This window comes from Nelumbo lutea, chromosome 1 (genome assembly GCF_056320005.1).
Source record: "Nelumbo lutea isolate HS-2025 chromosome 1, American lotus-T2T, whole genome shotgun sequence".
Taxonomy (NCBI): Eukaryota; Viridiplantae; Streptophyta; class Magnoliopsida; order Proteales; family Nelumbonaceae; genus Nelumbo; species Nelumbo lutea.
The window spans coordinates 174,876,257-174,899,700 of record NC_142684.1 but is presented as its reverse complement, the minus strand read 5'-3'; the positions used below and the strand labels follow the sequence as shown (position 1 = coordinate 174,899,700).

The 23,444-nt window shown below is 35.7% G+C and overlaps 1 protein-coding gene across 8 annotated transcripts in view; it reads right to left on the bottom strand.

Annotated features, from left to right (window-relative positions):
* LOC148879340 (pfkB-like carbohydrate kinase family protein) overlaps positions 1 to 10,033 on the bottom strand; it is a 35,308-nt gene extending 25,275 nt beyond the window's left edge. The window contains exons 1-10 of one of the 8 annotated variants that reach the window (XM_088960854.1): positions 9,203 to 10,033; positions 9,013 to 9,102; positions 8,270 to 8,391; positions 7,995 to 8,174; positions 6,974 to 7,050; positions 6,716 to 6,825; positions 6,509 to 6,623; positions 6,347 to 6,409; positions 6,074 to 6,237; positions 398 to 459 (exon numbers count right to left, since the gene is read on the bottom strand). In XM_088960854.1, the coding sequence (XP_088816980.1) occupies positions 398 to 459; positions 6,074 to 6,237; positions 6,347 to 6,409; positions 6,509 to 6,623; positions 6,716 to 6,825; positions 6,974 to 7,050; positions 7,995 to 8,103 (700 nt within the window). In that variant the 5' untranslated portion in view covers positions 8,104 to 8,174; positions 8,270 to 8,391; positions 9,013 to 9,102; positions 9,203 to 10,033. Of the gene's footprint in view, positions 1 to 397; positions 460 to 6,073; positions 6,238 to 6,346; positions 6,410 to 6,508; positions 6,624 to 6,715; positions 6,826 to 6,973; positions 7,051 to 7,994; positions 8,392 to 9,012; positions 9,103 to 9,202 lie in introns of those variants that run through there. The other 7 variants (XM_088960855.1, XM_088960858.1, XM_088960856.1 and 4 more) reach the window with 7 other exon arrangements.
* Between the last annotated feature and the right edge of the window lie 13,411 nt (positions 10,034 to 23,444).

Genomic DNA, 23,444 nt, shown 5'->3' with positions numbered 1-23,444 from the left:
CATCATGGATGACACTAACCATCCAAAAAAACCTTTTAAATCCTTCTCCCAAGTCCCAATAGACAAATAGAATATTTGTCTACAACTTTCTTCTAAATTGTTGAGATGTGATCCCACCTTTCTACAAAGTCAAATGTAAGAGAGGACATATTCAAAGGACATGTGATCCCACCTTTCTACAGACTACATGCGCTTTATGACTTGTTATGCCTTTGTAGATAATCTTTTAGATCTTCTCTCCTATAACATCATCCTAGATATAACAATGAAATAAGTTCTCTATTTTATGAGAGAATTGGCAGACATCCTACATGCACTACTGAAGCCTTCAAAGACAAAAGGGAGAGAATAAAACTAAAATGGTAGAAAGAGATTTGTTAACCTTGTAATTTTTTACCTGTTTCACCATCACTGATGATATCACATTTTCCCTTCCTTAGGATAGTTATTCCACCAACTCTGATGAAGCAAAAGAAGAATTCAGTCTATGTCAGATTTCACAAAGATAGGTAAGATTACATGATTAACTAAAATATCATCCACATTATTCCATTCTTTTCTCTTTTGAACGGTAATATTAGAGTTCATTTAGATGACACTGATGTATACTTATATATAGAAAGTAAACTTAATTCATGGAGGATAAATTGTATAAGTTCGTTAATCCAACTTACACCAGTGAACATGGAATGCATACACAATTGTCAAGACATAGTACGTGATGATTTAGAGGATAGCCCGAAGCAAAAACTCTGATGATCCAGAATCTCCTTTAGCAGTGCAACAAGTGCTCTAAATCAGTAAAATTAATAGGACTTGCAATTTGTCTAACTACATCCAATTATCCTTCTTTAGACAACTTCCATCTCCATTAATAGGAAGCTTCTGGAATCCCAGCAAGAGATTGCAGAGCGGGTTGCCTCTTTCTATAATCAGCTATTTCCTATTTTCTGACAAGAACCTAGTTTGGCCTCAGTTGGATGGCATGGTTTTTGAGCAACTGGGTGATAGTGAAAGGGTCTGGCTTGAGAGATTCTTTGTGGAAGATGAAGTTTGGCAAGAACTATGTGATCTTAATGGTGACAAAGAGCCTGGGCCATTGGCTTTCTACTACAAATGTCGAGATATCATAAAAGTGGACCTTATGCAAGAAGTGAGGAGTTTCCACTCCAACGCAAGCTTGTTTCAAGCAACAAAGTCAACATTTATTTCTCTCATCCTAAAGACTCAAGGCACTTCCAAGCTGGCAAATTTCCACCCCATAGCCTTATTACTAGTTTATATAAGGTTTTGGCCAACAGAATCCAAAAGGTGATGGGGAAGCTGGTTCTCCCTTCCCAAGGTGCCTTCGTGGATAAGCACCAAATTTTGGATGGTCCTTTAATTGCAAATGAATGCATTTACTCCAGTTGAGGCTAGGAACCCCGAATCTAATTTGTAAGTTGGACCTTGAGAAAGCATATGACCACATCCAATGGGATTTCCTTCTATGTATTTTAAGAAGAATGGGTTTCAATGTATTGTGGTAGATGTCTGTATTTGTCTGTATTCAGTTCTATAGAAGAAGAAGAAGAAGAGAATAGAAGAAAAGAGGTTTAGAAGATATGGGTGGCACATCTCTCCAGCCCTCCAAGACAACTTTTATACTAGGGCAATAAGAAAGAGATACAGTGACAAATCTGCCCCTGATTAGTAGGCAGTAAGAAAACATAAAAAATAAAGTAGGCCCAGGCCCATTTAGCCCAGGAAGGAAGTTACACAAGTAAATGTTATGACATAACATAAATAGGCCCAAGCCCACAATGCTAGGCTGCACAACAGTAGAAATGGATTTCCTCTTGCATTTATGAACCCTCATATTCTGTCATCATCAATGGAGCTTCAGAGGGTTATTTTCTACAAAAGAGAAGTCTTAAGCAAGGAGACCCTCTTGCACCTTTCCTTTTTTGCCCGGTTGTAGATCCCCTGGGCAGGCTAATCAATAAGGTAGCTAAAGGTGATTACATTGAAAGATTCACTGTTGGGGAGGAGGGTCCTTAGATTAGCTTGCTCCAATTCACAGATGATATCTTAGTTTTCACTAGAACCAAGCAGGATGACTTGTTGTTCCTACACTGCTTATTTATCTGTTTTGAAGCAGCCTCGGGATTGAAGGTAAACTTGCAGAAAAGTCTTATTTTTCCAGTTGGTGATGTGCCTCGGATTGATCAGTTAGCCTCCACCTTGGGTTGCCAAGTAGGATCCTTGCCTTCTAAGGACATTGACCTTCCCTTGGGTGCCAACTACAGATCTAAAGTCATTTGGGATCCTATTACTGAGTGCTTTAGAAAGAAGCTAGTACGGTAGAAAGGGTAGACGCTTGTCAAAAGGAGGTAAAATCACTCCTATTAAAAGCATGCTTTCTAATCTATGCACTTTCATTTGTCATTATTCACAATGCCGGCTTCAGTTGCAAAATCGTTGGATAGGCAGCAGAAGACTTTCTTGGTGGAGGTGGTCCCAATGAGAAGAGAAACTTCATATGGTGGCTTGGACTCTTTATGCAAGTTGAAGGAGAAAGGTGGAATTGGCGTTTAGAAATTTAAAACTGATGTACCGCCCTTCTTAGTGAATGGCATTGGAGATGATGGTGAGGAAAGAACCAATTTGTGGAGGCAAGTTATTGATTTAAGTATGGTGTAATGCTCTCATGGGCTGGTCCACCTTCTATCCTCAACACTCTTATTGTGGATGCTTTTATTGGAAAGAAATACAGCCGCAGACAGCAACAGTAATGGGCGTCAGATTCAGTGTTCCTATCTTATCTCTTAGCTAGATTCAGTGTTCCTATTAATTAGGCAATAGCATTATTATTTCCTATTTAAAGATAAATGTTTGTTAGGTAGTTTTCCTAAAGGACTCTTACCTTTAATTTCCTAATAGGTAGTTTTCCTAAAGAAGGACTCTTACTTTCCTGTAATTTCCTATTTAAAGGAGCAGATGGTATTCAATAAGATTATTGATATTTTCAGTCAAGAAAGAGCCGAGGAGAGTTGGTGATCTCTTTAACAAATCACCATTAAGGCGCTAAAGATAGGTTCCTCGAGAAAAGGGAGAAACAAGGGAAAACAAGAAGTTTTCCCCATTAACCGACCTGTGACGAGACCCTATTCGCGGGCCCTTAACAATTTGGTATCAGAGCAAGGCGTCATGGGTGACTTTGAGCAATTGAAGACTAGGGTTCATAATCTGGAGCACAAACTCGTGGAAAACAGCAAGGAGGTGCGCGAGATCAAGGACGACGTCCAAGAATTGAGGTGCTTGATGGAGTTATATTTTTCTAGCAAGGAAAAGATTTCAGAAGGGGTTACAACCACAGACGGCCACCGACCAGACATGGCAGAATCGTCCGGCGAGCAGCAGGTCGTTGCCCAGGGAACCGCGATCGTTCCCAAATACAACAGGCTGGAATTTCCTTCCTATAATGGAGCTGGAGATCCTTTGGGATGGTTGTACAGATGTGAGCAGTTCTTCTGCAACCAACGGACAAAGGACAAGGACAAGGTAGGCTTAGCCGCATTCCACATGACTGAGGAGGCGCAGCTCTGGTTTTATAAATTGGAGCAAGAGGAACCTGGGCACAGTTGGACCCAATTCAAATCCTACTGCCTTCTCAAATTTGGGCCCCCATTAACAAACAATCCATTAGGCGAACTAATCAACCTCAAATAGACTGGAATTGTGGCCGAGTATCAGCGTTAGTTTCAGACCCTCCTTGCAAGAGAATCTTCGGTACAACCAGATCAATAGGTTGACATGTTCACCGCGGGATTAGTGGAAACTTTGAGGGTGGATGTCGAGATGCAAAATCCCCCAATCTGGTTACTGCTATGAATTTGGCTCGAGCTTTTGAACGAAAATTGCAACTCCATCACGGAAGTATCAGTATAGGGCGGCCTCAAACAGCATGGACAGCCCCGAAACCACTCGGAATGGCTCCATCTTCAGCATCCAGCCAAGAATAGAAACCATAGACGAGCAACAATTCCATATCGGCATCCAATGTAGGAAGCAGCGTTGTTGCACCCCCTATTAAGCGCTTGTCCAGGGCTGAGATGGCGGAACGCAAGGCGAGGGGACGGTGTTTTAATTGTGATGAACTTTACTCAGCAAATGGTATTCAATAAGATTATCGATATTTTCAGTCAAGAAAGAGTCGAGGAGAGTTGGTGATCTCTTTAACAAATCACCATTAAGGCGCTAAAGATAAGTTCCTCGAGAAAAGGGAGAAACAAGGGAAAACAAGAAGTTTTCCCCGTTAACCGACCTGTGACGAGATCCTATTCGTGGGCCCTTAACAACTCTTGTGGCACAAGTTTATGGAAAGGAATCATGAACTTGACGCTAAACTTCATTAAACATGTCAAACTAAAACTGGGTAATGGGGCCAATACTATTTTCTGAAAGGATGCATGGTGCTTGGAGTTACACCTTCTTGACATGTTAACAGGCCTCTATAGCTTTGCCTCTAATAAAGATAGCTTTATGAGGAACAATGCAGAGTTGGTTAATAATCAATTTGTGTCAATGCCTAGATTCCAAAGGAACATGAATGATTGGGAGTTATCTTCTCTTGAAGTTTCTTGGCAGGCTGCATATGGATCACAACTCCAATAACTGCTGTATTTGGACCAAGGAGAGTTCTGGTCCATTCACCATCAAACCCTGTTATCAAACCTCTGTTGGGACTTTTCTGAAAATCCCCTCATCCTGGATTTGGAAAGTGCATGCTCCTTGTAAGGTCTTCTTCCTCTGGGCAGCTAGCAGAGAAAGGATCCACAGTTGGTGTTTGTTGAGGCGCAGTACAGCCTTGGAGTTGGATGACCTGTGTTGCCTTTGTTGGGTTGCCCTGAAATTGAATCACCTTCTTCTACATTGCCCATCACTTACTCAGTCTGGTCCATTTCATTCAGCTTTTCCATGTTTCTTGGGTGTTGGCACCATTAGCGGCAGACCTGTTATCTTAACGAAGAGGTGGTGCTTTCTCAACCAAAGGGAAGCTCCTATGGAGAATCCTTCCACCAGCTATCTGTTGGGTTGTTTGGAAAGAAAGAAACTCCAGGGTCTTTGAAACCAAGGCAGCTCTGGTTGAAGCAATTATTGATATTTTTGTGGGTGTTAAAGCTTCTGATTAGAGACAACTGGGGCTCAATCATTTTTTTATATTTGAGTATCTTTTCATGTGTGCTGTGAATACACATACAGACATCTTTTTGTACAGCTTTGAGAGCCTCTTGCCATCCTTCATAGTAAATATATATGCTATTCACCCTTATCAAATAATTATATAGACATGGCAACGTGGAAACATTTGGCCATATAAACCACCAGATATCTACATATAGAAGGGATACTCAAGTCTGAAAGTTGGTAAAAGTACATCACAAGGCTTCATATTCAAACATAACCATCATTTTTTTATAAGTAATAGAATTTTGTTAATTAATAAAAATCAATAAAGAAGTACACAAGTGTTTCTTCCCACAAAGAAGCATGAGATGCTGCCTCAAGATAACCCAAAAAGTGACAAATTAGCCCAAAAAGATGATTCCTATGCACCCCTTGCTCAGCTAGACAATCAGCCATCCCATTTTCCGATCTTCTTTCCCATTGAAAACTAACAGAGACGTTTGTGGTTAGCCATTTAAATATCCTCATGGCTCCCCTAAAAGACCAGGCCACTGTCTCTGGTACATAACCATCAATTTGTCATATAAAAAAAGCAAACATCCACCATACAATAAACTCCATATGGAAAATATTGGAAGTCTAAAAGTCACTTGATCAATGAAATAACCATATGACTAGATCTTTGCACATATTTTCAGTACATAGAAAAAATTTGGAACAGTTGAATATATCTATGGGGGTATCATCCATCATCCTGAACTCAATATTTCTCTACAAAGAACTGTATATATGAAAGGTAAAATTCAGAAGAACTGTTAACATTTCAAAGGTGACCTTGATGTCTATAGGGTCTGGGCGGACCCAACCCAAACATTCTCTAAAATCAACTGGAAAAAATGGTTACCTTCTTGCCAGAGATAGTAATTGTTCAGGAGCATCTTGATCATTAATCTCACAGTCTAGAACTTTCTCTACAAGGCGTTTATACTCATTCACATTTGGAGTCAGAACAGCTAAAGGATACCCACTAACCAGGTCAAGATTATTAGTAACAAGAAACAGTCCATCCTGTGAAACATGCATATGGAATATTAAAAAAAGAATAACTAATTGCTTCTCTAGATTAGTTTCAAAAAAATAGTAAAAGAACACCTAGGTAGAATAGAAGTTGTCATACCCCATCTACAACAATTGGAATATTTAATTGGCGTGCATGCTTCATGATTTCACTTACACAGTCCTGTAGAAGTTATATAAGTGTTATAGAGTTCTTAGAGAGGTGCCAGCATATGCAGGTAGAAAATGATTGAAACTTTGAAGCATTCAAAAAAGAACACACCAAAAGAAAAGGATCTCTTCCCAGGCCTGGACCCACAACAAGGCAGTCAAATCGTTCCATCCACTTTGCAACATCAGCAAGAACCTTGCTAGAGATTATACTTTTCTCATCATCCCTAAATATGTTCTTTAACAAATATTACAAAATCTTTCATAAAATAGAGTATAGATAGTTGAACAGATTAATGCTTTAGTGATAACAATTCACCTTATATTGTATGATTCTTCTAGAACAGGGTGCACAATCAACTCTGGGCTGTAGCTTTTTATAACTCCAGCAGCATCTTTTGTACAGAAAACATGGGACAAATCTGCACCCTGTAAAACACATAAGAAATCTCATTAAGCATTACCATAAGTTAAATAAACACTAAATTTATAAGCAAATAAAATGTCTAGGCATTTTATGTAAAACAAAAGCACTCTCTAGTAAATGAAGGTGAAAGAAAGGAGATAAAGTACAAACAATTTTTAATGCTGATATAGCTGCAAAATATGGAGCCCCTGTGTATTCACGACATCCACCAATTACAGCAACCTTTCCTGATGAACAACTTTGGAAACTAATTGATGCAGGGGAGATAAATCAAATAGCATATGTATCTAGACATTGTGGAAATATAAGTTACAGAATCAAACTATCAGAATGGGGTAACACAAACAATTAAATCACTTTAACCCACATGAAAGAGAGCAAAGGTCCGTAATACAATTTGTATTCTAAGGAACACGTATGTTTGAATAATTGCTAGTAAAACTAACTCCAAGATCAAATAGAAAATGAACATCCTGGACAGTTCTAGTTGGATCAACAAGTCAAAATCAGGTTGACCTAATGATGACAAGAATAATATCAACTTAGATAACTCAAAAGTCAAATATAAAAGAGAATAACATGATTGCCCTACTTGTTCTTTACAATTAAAGCAGCAAAACTTGCTTCTTTGGTTTGATTTAGGTCTTAATAGAAGGCTATCTTGATTAGCTATCTATCCAGTATCCCCAAGTTCATCCATCAATTGCAATGCTTTCTTACACTTCAAGTACCAATCCAAGCCAACCCCATGGTGACTTCAGAGAGAAATCTAAATACAAGATAGAAGACTCTAAATAGATCCCAAAGGGCAGGAAAAGTGAAGCAATATATCTAATAATAGAAATAGTGATATACTAATTTATTAATCAATGTCTCTATCCTGAATCTGGTGTTTAATCAAGTAATAATATATTCCAATCTTTGTGAACCCCCATCGTGTGATTTGGTTTACAAGAAACCTGAAAATCTTCCTTATTCAAGAAGGAGATAATTCTCACTCCACAATATCCAAAACAAAAATAAATAATTGAATCTACAAGAAATCAAGTACTGTATAATAAAAATCACAAAATAAATCCTAGAAATATGAAAAGTAACAAGTAAACTTCATTGAGAATGGTAAGTAGACATTGTCAACCACCAATGCTCCTCACAATAAATAGGAGCTCACCTGCCTGTCCTTTGTATCGAAATGGGTCAAAGGTTGGTACTATTGTTCTTAAAATGCTCTGACCATCAACTTCCAAAGCAGATCCACTAACACACTTTATTGCTTGCATCCTTTCCCTGTGTATGTTACTGCTATGACCTCCCAGAGATCTTATCAAGAACTGTTGTCTCCTAAAAATAGCTGAGGAGGCCAACATAGAATTGTTTGGGCTATCCCAGAAAGTTAAGGAAGGATTCATGAGAATTGTTTAATAAGTCTGTGCAAAAGGGCATTACCCTTTGATGGTGTATGCTTCAATATTGGATATTTCTCCTGGTAGAGTGGAATGGGAGAACAAGACAACTGAGAAACAGCTTCGATGGCAACGAGAACCAAGTGCACGATAGTTCAAAAAAACCTGCAAAATTTACCAACACCTATTATTGTAAAAATTTAGGTTAACTGAATACCTAGAAATGACTCAAATGAGCTCCGTTTTCACGTTTGATACTTTAAATTCCAATATAAATTCTGTATCCGAGCCAATATCAATATCATGTTTGTGCTACATCTGAGTAACATAATTCAAGATCCGAATGCATTCAAACTTCAACATTTACATCACACGAAAGAATTAAAATGGGCATAAGAACGGGAGACAAATGCAGTCATATCATTCCAGAAAAAGTTTACGAGCAGGAAGGTGAATCAAAAGATGGTATACAGAAAAGTTGATGGCATTGACAAGCCAAGACACTTGCAAGTAGGAAATTATCTAAATGCTAAAAGAATAGAAGACAATTCATGTCAGTTTTTTTATGGATAATCTAGAGCTGAAATGAACCAACGGAACCAGTAATGTTAAGCTGCTGTTGCAAATGCACAATCTGAATCGACCAATTTAATCTAATTCTGTTACAACAAAAGAAGATACTAAGATATATTAAGCTGAGTAAAATAGTAAATATTCGATGGTATGCGTAACATCGTGAACAGAACTCTTCTCGAATGTTGAATCCTTAAAGGAATGCAAGTTTACCTTACAAAAGCTGGCTCTGAACCTCCTGAACTTCAACAACAAAGACGAAATTGAAGCAGCATAAACGTTTTTGTAAGATATCAACTGTAACTGAGAACAAATTAACGAGAAAAGAGAACAGAATAAGATTCCTAATTCAAAGAAGAGAAAGGTAAGCAAAAGCTGATGAGAACAGAGATGAGAAGTTTGCCTTGGGTAGAACGCTGATGGGCACCTGAGAGTCCGTAATTTGGCACCATTTAGGAAGTAGAAATGAAATAAACAGATGGCTGAAGCCTGAAGAAGGGGGGAGCGCATTACGCAACTCCAGTGCCACGTTTCCATGGGGGGGCCGGGCCTACAAAGTAGGACAAAACTTCAAGACTTCACCATCCGATATCTTTATGTCCCCCCCCCTCAAGATCTCAAACGTTGAAAACATTAGAGGAGATTATGATCATCAGATCAACAAGGTGGGACCAAGTCTGATGAAGCCAAGCATAATCATAGCCGTCCAAACTGCACCCACCGTTTTCCCAAACCGTACAGGTCATTTAAGATGGTTGGACCAGGAGGACCCGCTGTTTGACCTTGAGCCGAACGGAGATGAGCCGGGGCGTACATAGAACATAGTCCATTAATTTTGGGTCAACCAAACGATGCCTTCTTCGTTAAGATTGCCCTCGCCCTATTTAATGTCCGAAGGTTATGCCCTTCTTTTTCGATTTCAAGGAGGAAGAGGTGCGGGAAGTTCAACCGAGCGAGGAAAAGAAAAATGAAGCAATCGACGAAGGCGAATTCTCTGAAATCAGCAATCGTGGTGTTTGGAGCCTTGGCTTTCGGGTGGTTAACCATAGAGCTCGCTTTCAAACCCTTTCTCAGCAAAGCTCGGGAGGCGATGGACAAATCTGATCCTACCAGGGACCCCGACGACGACGACGACGCCACCGGAGACCCCAAACTTTCTTCGTCCAGGGAAGATGCTTCAGAGGCCGCTGTAATCGAGTAGAGAGTAGAGACCTTGGTGTTTTTTACTTGCCCTTCTCTTTTAGGGGTTTTTTTAGGGTTTTTGCATGGTCTATTATAGCTTCCTTTGTTGCGATAATTGGTACCTGTTGACCTCGAATCGCACGCTATTATAGAAATGATCAAATTAAAGTTTTGAGTTGGGTATTTCGGTTCCCCCCCCCTCCCCCTGCCCCCTTCTCTCTCTCTCTCTCTCTTAGATATGTAAACGGTTCCCGTTCCAAGATTTAAGAAGAAAAAGACTGGTCAGTTTTAATTAAGATACATGATAATTTACCAAAAAATTAGAAAGAATACATATCATGATGAATTGAAAAAAGAAAAGTAAATTATCAATATATTTTTGAAACATAGGAAAATGCAGAAGAATTTTATAAATGTAAAAAACTAAAGCCCAATATTATTTACTTTAACATGTTCATTTTTTCGAGTGTGGCGGTGAGGACTCTTGCCTATTGAATATTGTGCTATGTGGAGTGGTCAAACTAAGTTTGAATATTGAATATTGTTCAAATGGTGAGAATTCCATCAAGTCGGCCTACACTCTCAACTCTCATAGAGGGTACCCTAAGTGATAATGCATTTGATAAGAGATTAAGCAAAATCTGGAAACTGAAAATTTCCCTTAAAGTTCATACTTTATGTATTTAGTTTTAAAATAATAAACTGTTAACAAAATCGTGGTTGAAAAATTATATCTTGTTGATAATGTTGATTATTCTTTTTGTGTAAATTAAGAAGACCTAAAACACCAGGCAAAGATGTAACGAATTTATTCTTGTGCCAAGTCAAGAGAAAAGTATTGAATGTAGGTGGGATAGTATTGCAAGTGCTGATTCAAAACATAATTCAAAGCTTTCTCTAGAAAAAGTTAGCTTAATCATGTGGAAATCATGGAAAAGGCGAAATAACAAGGTTTTTAATAACAAAAATCTACCGATAGATTAAGTATTTAGTAAAGTCAAAAGAGATTTTGATGAATATTTACGGTCTGTTTGGTTTGAGGGAATAGGACCCTGGAATCAATGGGTCATTCCATTTTTGGATGTTTGGTCGACCATAATGGGAATAAGGAATCGGAATGCCATTCCCTCATATTCATTAAAAGAGATTTTGATGAATGTTTACGTTTTGTTTGGTTCGAGGGAATAGGACCCTGTAATCGAAATCGGAATGGATCGTTCCATTTCTGGATGTTTGGTCGACCAAAACGGGAATAGGGAATCGGAATGTCATTCCCCCATATGGGGGAATGGCCATTCCCAACCCCCTCTTCCGGAATGTGATTTCCATTCTACTATTAGTTTCCATTTTTTTCTTTTTGGACAAGAAACCCTCCAATCCAACATACGAGATTGAATTGCGGTGAAAAAGAAGAATCCCATGCCGTTGCGTTACCGCCGTCAACCCCATCTCCGGTGAGGAGGTCAATCTCTTTTCTCTTTCCTCTCTCTTCTTCTTCTTCTTCTTCTTCTTCTTCTTCTTCTTCTTCTTCTTCTCACATTCCCTCCCTCTGTTCTATCCTTGTTGATGCAATGGTCGTTGTAGCGACAAATTGGACTGGAACCCCTCCTCTGATCTCTCTTCCCCTATTTTCCTTTCTCATTCTCCCATTTCCCCTATTTTTTCTTGATCTCCTTTATCATTCCTATCACTCTTTCGGCGAGCAAAGCACAACATTTACGGATACTTGTTCATCGTCTTCCTCGGTGAGACGACAATCCAGTAGCGGCGCGAATCCAGTTTTCCTACATATATTCAGCAATTTTTCGCCATTTCTGGGTTTACTCTCGTCAACCATCAGTTTCGTTAGTTTTCGAAGGACTCTCTTGTTATTGTTCTTTGTCACATGTTAAGAAAAACATTCTATGACGAAAATCGCTCGAGAGAATCCATCTTTCTTCCAGATTTCAAACAAAGTCCACACTAGTGAGGTTGTCTTCTCTTGTGAATCACCCCCGTCCACATTATTGATCGTCATTGTGGCTCACAATAAAAACCTAAGGTGAAAAATCAGCTGAAACTCATCCTTGCTGCATCGATCAAGTCCAGGCCAAATCCCAACTCAAGTAAATACAACTTTCACTACATTTTACTTTGATTTTTTCTGAATTTGCTGTTTTTTTTCTGAACTTTGAGTATTTTCATGAGGTTGTCCACACTAGTGAGGTTGTCTTCTCTTGTGAATCACCCCCGTCCATATTATTGATCGTCATTGTGGCTTACAACAAAAACCTAAGGTGAAAAATCAACTGAAACTCGTACTTGCTACATCGATCAAGTCCAGGCCAAATCCACTCAGGTAAATACGACTTTCACTACGTTTTACTTTGATTTTTTCTGAATTTGCTGTTTTTTTCTGAATTTTGAGTATTTTCATGATTTTTCTGAATTTGCTGCAAAATTATTATAATTTCTGCATTTTTTTTGCAAAACTTCTGCATTTTTTGCTTTTTTATATATTTTTATTAGGGCAAAATTGGAAACCATGGTTGATTCTAATTCCAGCCTCTTGGTGAACCAAACAGCACCAATTGAAATCCGATTTCGATTCCTGTTTGAACCAAACAGGCAAGGGGAATAGACCATTCCGATTCCAATCACAAACCAAACGGACCCTTAGATGCTTGTCAACTATTACCCTTAACCAAAAAAGAGGGATAATTTAAACAAATGGACTTCTGCATGGCACCTCAGTTGTTGAAGTTATCATGAGGGATGAATGGGGTCAAATTATATGGGTGACTTGTAGAAACATTGGAGAATGCTTGATAAATGAGGCAAAAGCATGGGTACTTCTTGAAGCCCATCACATTGCATCCAAATTTCCTTAGAACAAATATATCATAGAAGGGGGTTCTAGCCTTATTGACTGCCTTCGTGAATGTTTGGTGCTCCATGGAACTTATGCAATCTCATCAATGAACGTTAGCATCTCAGACTCATATTTGAGTTAAACATCTATTTTCATGCGTATAGGGAAGAAAATTTTGCAGCAGATTGTTTGGCAAGCTTGGGTCATTTTATTAATCGGCATGCTTCTTTTTAGTGTCTATATGCCTTTTTTTTTTGTTTTAGTTCTTTGTTTCCTCCTAGTTGTATTAAAAAAAAAAACATCAGCAACGACATATAATTTTTTAATTAATAGGAGAAATTGTGCTGATAAAAAACTAAGATTTTATAAGAATTAATAGATTATTAATTGTTGGTTAACATGAAATATTTGAATCTAATAAGAGATTTAATAGGAATTAAATATGGGAGTAGATATGAATCAATAGAGGAGTAATATGGTAGTTTTTTTTGGTAATTGTGCCCAATATCCAATAGAGAGGGTTAATTTCTGGTAATTACTAATAATTTATGATAATTGCTAGTAATTTTAGTAGTCTTCAACAATTATTGATAATTTATGTTAATTTTCGATAATTTATAAGAATCAACACATTATTGAAAATTCTATAGTTTTCTAAAATTTCTTAATGGTAATTTTCTCTACTTTTTGGTAATTATCTATAACTTTTAATCAGTTAATGGTTATCAATAACTACAGTATTTTCAACAATTGTTAACAATAAATTAGTGACAACTTATGAGATTGATCAATAATTACTGATAATTTCTTGGGATTTTCTGGCAATTAATTCTTGTTGATTTTCAATAATTTATGAGAATTTCCTATTAGCAATAAATTACTAATAATGCATGATAATTTTTAAAAATTACATATAATTTCTGATTTTTTAAGTAATTAATGATAAATTCTTTTTTCTTTTATAATTATTGAATTTACTATTTTCTTGAAAGTTCTATAAATTTTCTGGTAATTTTCTATTGTTTATGAGAATCATTGTTTTATTGAAAATTCTTTAATGTCTATAGTTTACGAGGATTACTATTTTATTGAGGATACTATAGTTTTTTTTATTATTTATGATATTTCTTGGTATTTTTTATGCATGTCAATAATCTTTGTAAATTTTCTATAATTTCTATGATTTTCAAGAATTTTTGCTAATTCTAACAATTTGGTTGGGCATAATCGAAATTTGAGGGAATGGTCATTCCTCCCCCCTCCATTGGGAATGAGAATTACATTCCAATTGATAACAGTAATCTGTTAACAATAATTATTGTTTATTAATAATAGTAATTTAATCAATGATTGTTATAATAATTATTATTAACTATGATTATTATATTTATTAATAAGAGGAATTTATTTAAGAAATTATTAATTATTTATAAGTGATCTGGCTGAGGGTTGGAATTGGATTAAAGCAACGAGTCTAGGTGAGGAACATACCCATATTTAGGGGTGTAAATGGATTGAATTTGAATCGAATCAGGCAGTATATGAATTTGAATCCGATTAGAACTTTTGATATCTAATGGTTATTGAAAATTAATATTTGAATTCGATTAAATATTTGATTCAATTCGGATTCGGCCAATTAATTATTTTAGGTAATTAATAAATATATAAAATATTTTTTAAAAAATATATAAATATAAAAACTATGTATATAATTTAATTATTATATATATATATATATTATATAAAACATTTAAATATTTTATATACTATGTATAAGAATTAAATAATTGGTCAAATTTAGATATTTATCGAATTGAATTAGGTCATATTTGAATTCAAATCCGATTAATTGTGCGATATGAATATGATATATGGATTCGACCAATTAGATATTCAAATTATCTGAATTTGATTTGATTATATTGAATCTCAAATTCAAAATAGATTTTTGAATATTGTTAACACTCTTGGCCATATTTTGATCCCATATCAAACCGCCAACTCTGTTGTTTATCTCCTCTATGCAATCTAATCCCCAGAGCTTCAAGATAAAATAGATGGACCTTTCCAAGGTTTCCATTGTGTTGGCATTGGCTAATGCCACCCATACACATTCCTACACCTGATAGTTGCTTAAAACTACCACAGATCCGGTGGCAAGGGAGTGTTTCAACTTGTATTAATAATTATGAGTTGAAGTAGAAACTTAAGGATTGAAATTGGCATTGAAGCGCAAAACCAATGGCTTAGTTTGGAAGAACAAAGTTAAGCTGAATGCAATGGTTGTTCAATTATAAGGTTCCATACCAATATTTAAATACATGGAGCCCACACCTTTTATAGTGGGGCCCATATCTCATCATTGGTTCCACAACCTGCTAAATTCTTTCCAAATACAAATATGTACAGTGCAAATACATAGAAAATAATAAAAAATATAAGGTTTTGTACTCTATATATTTGCATTTGTACCCCTTTCAAGCTAAACCAAAATATCAATCGGTCTTAAAAGTAATACTACCAACATCTACAACAATGCCCCACCAGTTGTTTGTTGTTATACTCTTAATTTTTATATATTTTCCTTTTTTTGTATACATTTAAACACTTTTTATTATTCTCTAGTTGGTCTAGCGACTAATTCTATAGTTTGACTATAAGACATGCATCCAATCTAAGAATCTAACAGAAAGAGGGGGTAAAGCACCTGTTTTGACATCCAAAAGAAGGAAAAGGTTAAGTTATTGACATATCTGCTGAACTGGCTGTAGATGATGTTAGCAGGAAGTTGATAATGGTTGCTTCATTGAAAACTTGAACTTATATTGAGAAAGACAATGGAAAACAATGAACTACCTTGCAATGTGCTTCAAAGAGACATGATGTTTGATAAACACGGGAAAAGTGGAAGAGCACACCACAAACTGTTACAAAACTAAGAAGGCAACAAACCAACTTCACCTATTACGTCCTTTTTTTCTAAAGAGAGATATTCATGAAGGATGAACTATCCATGCAATGTGCTTTTGAGACGGTATGTTTAAGAAAGGTGAGAAGGCTTGATAGATGATTTCTCAAGTGAGATAGGAAGAAAGGGAAAGAATATAGCATGAATCCAATTCCATATGCTTCCATTAGGTCTACGTATCTAATTTTTGGCAACTTCCCTAACGATTTGATTTTTTGAAATGACTATGATGTGGGCCAATGGGAGAGGTAAAGACATGAATGAGGTGGTAAACTGGGAGTGTAAAAAAACTGCATTTTGAGGAGAGAGTGAATCAACGAGAAGATAGAGGTTGGGGTAATGGAGAAAGAAGAGGCCCTCTATATAAAGTAGGGGAGAGTTTGCAAGATTTCTTTATGACCTGTTTGGTTATTAAGAAAGGATGAGATGAAAAAGGTTAGGATGAGAAAAGGAAATTTTGTTTTTTTTTCAATTTAGGTTTTGAGACCAAATATAAGAGAAAATAAATTTTATAGTGCCTGATTGGTGAAAAAATTAAATTAGATACAAACTTCTTGTTATTGGATTATCTTTTGACATTCATGAATTGAACTAATGTCAATGCACAATCATCCATCTATCATACAATTTGATGATGTTGTAGCAATAATTTTTATGCCTCTACCCACACTACAAGAAAAAGCATTTCTAGGGGCAGTTTTTGAGGGGGCTAATTGAGAGTAGGATTTCCTCCCTTGCACCTCTTCTCTCCACATTTCATTCTCTTCCCACCCTTTATGTATATCCCACTCTCTGTCATCTCTCTCTCTTGATCAATCAAATTTCAGACTACCATTGTCTCCTCGGCTGAGCTTAACACCATTGCACAAAGGACGAAATCCGACCAGAGGTAAATCTCTCTCTCTCTCTCTGTTTCTATACGATCGATCTCACCATTTTTTATTCTTGTTTTCCACCAAATATGCAAATTGAGATTTGTCTCTTTCTCCCACCAAATATGCCACCATTTCATTTTATTTTTGTCCTCCACCAATCACTTCTTTCACCTAATACAACTTGTGTTTTTAGATTTTTGATCAATAAATTGAGTTTATAGATTACATTTTCAAAATTTAGAAGTTGTGAGTTTTATTAGCCATCTCGTGTCATAAAGAACCTTTAGGATCACAAATGGTCATTTACCCAGTTAAAGGAGTTTATCGCATCTTATTCAGATGTTTCTGTAGCATAAGTCACAGAGATTCCCGATTAGGTTTTCCTACTATCTGGTTTAGTCCTTGAAGGGTTTTTGTACCTTTAGGTCTTGTCCTTACAGGTATCTCCCACGGCTTAACCAAGTTAAGTATTGTCTTTACCAAGGTTTTCCTTATGTTTCTAATATTTTGTTTTGATGCAATTAGTCTTCTTAGTTCCGGTCTGATGCAATTAGTCTTCATGCTTGTGGTTTTGTAGGGTTTTTCAAAGCTCAAGCCAGTAAATTCATAATCCTTGATTAAATTTTTGGGTGATACATACAACTTTTCATCTAGGTGATAGTTATAAAAAGAGTTTTCATTTATAGATTTTTGACATCTTTTTGAAGGGTTACATGACGGGGGTATCCATCCCCTAACCTAGGGCTACACAACTGGAGATGGTTGGTTGTTTTGGTCAGCCATAATTTATTTGTTGTTATGCTCAACTCTAAAAGTGTTGGAAGAACACTATACCATGACACAAGCTTCATTGCAAGGATTATTTTGAAAAACATGACCTTTCTTGTGGGGAAAAATTTTTCATTTCTATATTGACGTATAAAAGTGCTAAATGATGTTTAGTTGTTCTAGTGAATGGTAATTTATTTAAGAAACTAATTATAATGGAAATAAGTTAAACCGATAAGCAATGATTTTCTTATCAAAAAAGGTATTTATTTAAAAAAAAAATCTATTAATTGGTAGTCTTCCCCAAATCAGCAAGAGTAGTATGGGCTTACTGTTTAATATTTAGAAAACTAAAAGAAATATCACTACTATTTAGTTTGCACAGTGACTTCACCTTTATGTGGTGTTTTATTTGTTTATTCTTCTTTTCAACTTCAGATTAGACATTGTTTTAATCCTAATATAAATTAATTACATAATATTTTCTTGTTAAGTTGCAAATATTTACACCAATTTGTGGTGGAGGCAGGGTGTCTAGGGGTATAGGTTGGAATGAATCTTGATATAAAATAATTGCATGATGTTTCTCACTAAGAAGAAACATTGAACTAACCCTTCTTATGTTTTGGTTAAGAAGAGACTGGGTCATTAGATTAGGTAGAAAATTTATTCAAAGACGACTTGCACCTGCAACAAGTGTAGAACCCCATCGGTTAAAATTAATTGAAGCGTATTATACTAGCCAAAGTCATATATAGATAAATAAAAAATATACCCTCAACAAAATTTGTAATTGTATATTTCAAATTCCTTGCTAAGATCCCTTCTCTAAGACTTCCTTCAGAAGATGTCTTCTTTTTAACAAGTAATCACAAAAAAAAAATAGTTATAATTTATGAAAACTAAATATAGGGGTGTATGCAGAAGGAAAATAAAAAATGATTGATCACATGTTCATAGTGCTTTTAGGTGACTTTTTCAAAGTAACCCTATCATCTGAACTTTCAAAAATTTTGGTTGATTTAACAAGTGAAAATTTAAGCCAACCCAATAAGAAGTTTCAAATATTATTTGCTAACCTTTCCCATTGAATCCTTACTGTCATGTTGGATGTCAACCACTTAAACCTCTTTACAGCTTCCTTTTAGGTTTCCATACAACAGAATCCACATTCCTTGTCCAACTAATAGCAACTTTGAGTCCCCCTCAATGAATTATTTGACAACATTCATCTCTTTAGCTAATTATACCCCCTACAAAACAGCTTGAAGCTCATCTCTAATTGAATCTCTCTAAATGTTTTATTTCTTATTTCTTTTTCTCTTTCTTGCTAAAGTTGTATAAGTATATATTAAGACAGAAACAATATAAGAGCTCCATATACACCAAGAACCTATACACTAGGAATGTACAAACTTAGACCTTGATTATACAAAGAGAGTTATTTGTAGGTCTAGTTCATTAAATGGTTACAACCATCTAAAATCTTGCACATAGCATTGACACCAAGTCATTTTACGTGATGCCCATGCTTATTGTGTTTCCATATAAAAATTTGTTAACATCTTTAATGTTCTTTGACCTTTTTGTACATGGTGCAGAGAGAATTGATTCAGCTGATAAATATTTCTATATGCTATTTGATATGATGCCAGAGGTTAGGATTGTATACAGTCTACCCCTCCCAAGACCCTGTATAGCTGGTACCAACATTGGGTAATGACCTTTTATTTGTTAGGGAACAAACTGTTTGTGTATGTGTAATCTATTAACTGATATATTAGTTTCATTATCATCTAAGCCTTGGCCCAACTATATTGTGGCAAGCTACATGAATCTTGTTCTGCCATTCCATCCTGTTCATTATCATATTCATTGTCAAATTATAAATTTGTAGTCTCTTAAATCATTTCTTGCTACTTTAATCATTTTCTTTTTTGGCCTTCCCCTAACTCTTCTATCCCCTTCGATCTATAATTGATCACTTCTTGGTGCTAGGATGGCACTTATAATTGAAAATCAAGAACCAACAAATTAATAAATCTCCATTCTCAAGGATCTATGAGGAATATTTGATGAAAAAACCATAACTAGCTAGAAACCATGAGGAATATTGTACTTCCTTGAACAACTCTCCTATCTTCCTACCTCACTCCCAAACAAATAAAGTGGGGACAACATCATTTTACTTCCTTATTTTACTTATCACAAACAAATAAGATAAAGGTCAAATCTGAACTCCTCACTGAAATCCTACCACCCTCCTATTAGCTAGTTGCCTAATCCTTCCATGTTCTTTACCCAACCCATTACCATCCTCAGGTCTCCTTCCACCAATAAGTTTCCAAGTGCTTTGGTCATTTTCAGCTCTTTAGAATTGGCTCCATTTCAGCTTTTCTTTAAGGTCAAGTATAGTAAAATGTATTGATGTCAAAAGCATGGGCCTCTGTTTTCTTTTTCTTTTTTTCTTTTGAAGGCAAAACATAGTCCTCTATACAATGGGAAAAACTATAGATGACATCCAATTAGGAGCCCCCAAAAAAATCCACCAAAACAGAAGAAGAGAAGTACCATTTCTAAACATACTATCGAGAGCTAATTAGATGAAACTTTTTTGTTTTGTATTGAGCTTCCTGCCCAATAAGCTTGAGATTTTTCTTCAATAATCTATATTACTATTGAAAGAATTGACAATCACAAGGTTTTCTAAGAGAACCCGAATCAAAGCCAAGTCATATTTTCATTAATAATTCAATAGGGGATTCTAATTTTCACTAGCCCCCAACCTTCATTTCTCTCATAAACAACAAGTTCTAACCACTCTGATTATCTATTAGTGCATAAAAAACCAATTGCCTAGTCTCTCTAATGCTACAAATTTGGTGTTTGTTTGGTGGTCTAAATGAATAAAAAGCCAACCTTCATTTTGCAGTCTCTACCCAACCATTGATGGATCATGGAACCTTTTTAACTTTGTTGGAAGTTTGGGAGACAGATTTGGTTGGGTAATTGTAAATTGTAGGTCATTCATTGTTCTTGGGTGACTTTACATTAGTATACAGTAATGATGTAGTTAACTATTTCTATGAGAAATTATGTAGTCAACTATTCAATTTGGAATTTAATAGTTGTTACTTTTCTAGATGATGTTATATGGACTTGGATGAGATATAGAAATTGCTAATTAGTAGTCTGTGTGCAGAAATGACTTCATTATATTTCTATACAACTTTTCTTTGATATGGTAATACTTTAACCCTGGAACCCAAATTGATTTGACTAAATAGGAAGGAATTATCAAAATTGAAGCCAACCTGATCCGGTCAAATTTGGTTTTCTGCAATGTCAATGGGCTGGGTTTAGCATGGATTCTTCTCAACCCAAACATGTCTTGAGAACCAATAAATACTGGACCAGATAGGATAGGATCAAGTGATAGTGCAGATTTACCACTTAACTCACCAACCCAATGACAACCCTACCTTGTTTAGAATTGTATATAAAAAATAATCCCTGTTTTGACAATTCAAATCAGACCCATTACTGACACCTTTTGTGAATCTTCTTTGTTGTAGGTATGAAGACCAATTGCCATGGATTGGTCTGATGTGTGTAGTACTCAATGGTCATGGATGTGTGGTTCATTCTAACAAAATGCATGTCTTGCTGCTACTTGGTGGCTCTTTTGTGACCATGTGTAGTGATGTAGAGTCTAATTATTTGGGTGTAACTTTAAAATGCTTTGAAATGGCAATTAATAATCTATTATTTCTTGGAAATGTTCTTATCTTTTAAACTACTCTATCAAGTTGTTTATAAGGTTTTATATTTATTAAGTTCATTGGTACAAAATATTTGGACCTAAATTTGGGTTGTGTCAATTTCTATTGATGGACCCACTCAATGAGTTCCAGCCAGGATTGTCTCCTACGGTCAAAGTTGTTGTATTGAATTGACATGGGTAACATATGAGATTATTCAGTTTTAAATTTAGATCCATGTATGCAATCAGATCACCGGTGATCATTCTCCATACTATTCACCAACTATTGGACATTTTATTAGTTTTTAATCTGTAATACCCAAGAAATAAAGTGTGTGATTACAATAATCCAGTGACAAAATAAGAATAATATAAAAAATATAGATTATTTATATGAAATATAGATTTAGCGGCAGGTGGATACTGCTAAAACAATGTCTCAGACTCCTAGCGGCAGCCAGATCATCTTATAGTGGCAATTGCGTCATTCATTTTTACCGGCAGTCGCAAAACTGCCGCTAGAACTTCTAGCAACACATCTTTTAGTGACAGTTTGCTGACTGCCGGTAAAACATATAGCGGCAGTTTTTGGGACTTTTAGCGACAGTTTTGACTGCCACTAAAAGTCATTTTTCATGTAGTGCCAATAACCTATATGAATACAAGTAAATAGTGAAAGTACATTGTACAATTTTTTGGGAAGGCCAAAGCTAATATTTGATTATGCTCATTATCATAAAAAATCATCAATATTCATACAAATCATTACAACACAAGCCTCTAATTATGGGGAATGACAAACCATGCGTGGCAATCCTCTCAAAAGAGAGACTCTGAAGAGAAAGAACATGAGCAACAACATTCCCAAATCTGGGAGTAAAGGATAGCGATGATGAAGTAGCTTCATGCATGATGGAATAATAATATCATGCACTAGCTATGGTGGTTCAATGTCCCTAGACCTGTTCATAGGCCTAGTCTTGGGTTCAACTTTGCATTATTTCATGTTCAGGTTTATTCAAATTTTGGCAAAAGCTAAATTTGAGTCCAGCTCATGAACAAGTAGATCTACTATTTGCAAGGAAGTAATAACACTTAGGAGTCATCTTCAATATTCATATGGGAGAGACCCAATTCTTCTGCAAAACAAAGCCCATCACAAAAACAACAAAAGATTCTACTTCCAAGAGCATACACTGACCATACTATATTATACACCTACCATAATAAAAATGACCATCTTGGCCATGAATAAAAAGAATTCAGATTTCCTCCTCACAAAATTGGTCCTTGCACCTAACAACACTTGCAACTGTGTGTTGGGAACATTTCTACACGAATATATACAGAGATGTTGCCAATGTGCAGCTGCAAGAAGTGTAAGACCAATTATATGAGGAGGAAATTCAAACTCAAATAACAATGCCAACAGTCAACAATAACTTTCACAAATCCATGGAGTGGTTTGGTCCATTGAACAATGATAGATTAGATCTCAATGTGAGAGGTTCCCTTGCTATAAATTTGGGCTTGAGCTGACATAATGACAAAATGTGGTGAGAAATACTTCTTCTCAAACTAGGGATGTTCATTGGTCGGTTCAGTTTGGTTAGAGGTTGTCTAGCCAACTGAACCGATTTGATTGGATTGAGCAGTTGGTCACATGAAACCAATCGACTATTGGTGAAAACTGACCAACTCAGATTGTATCGATTTGGGTCAGTTTTTAGTTTGGTTGATTGGTTCAAAAGATTTAAATTTAAGAAATTAAACACATATTTAAAAAAGTAAAAGTTACAATGTAAAATATTTTAAACTAGAAAATATGGGAATTTCTCACTTTCCCATGTTAAAAAATTAAATTTAAAATATAAAATATTATATGTATCTATGGTCGGGTCAGGTTGGTTTTGACTAGTTTACAAATGGCCAAACCAAAACAAACCCAACACTTAAGTTAACATAATAGCTAAACTGAAGCCAACCAAAATTTAATGAACAACCCTATTTCAAACTACTCAAATCATCATTATCATCATTGAAGCCTAGTCCCAACTATATGGGGTTGGTTACCTAATCCTTTTTCCCAATTCCATTTATTTAGTGCATATCCATCATTAAATTATGGGTGCTTAAGTCATTTAAGATTATTTCAACCCAAATTCTTTTTCATTTGCCCTTAACTCTTCTAGACCCTTGAGCTTGTAATAAATCATTTTTCCTAATAAGTGTTAT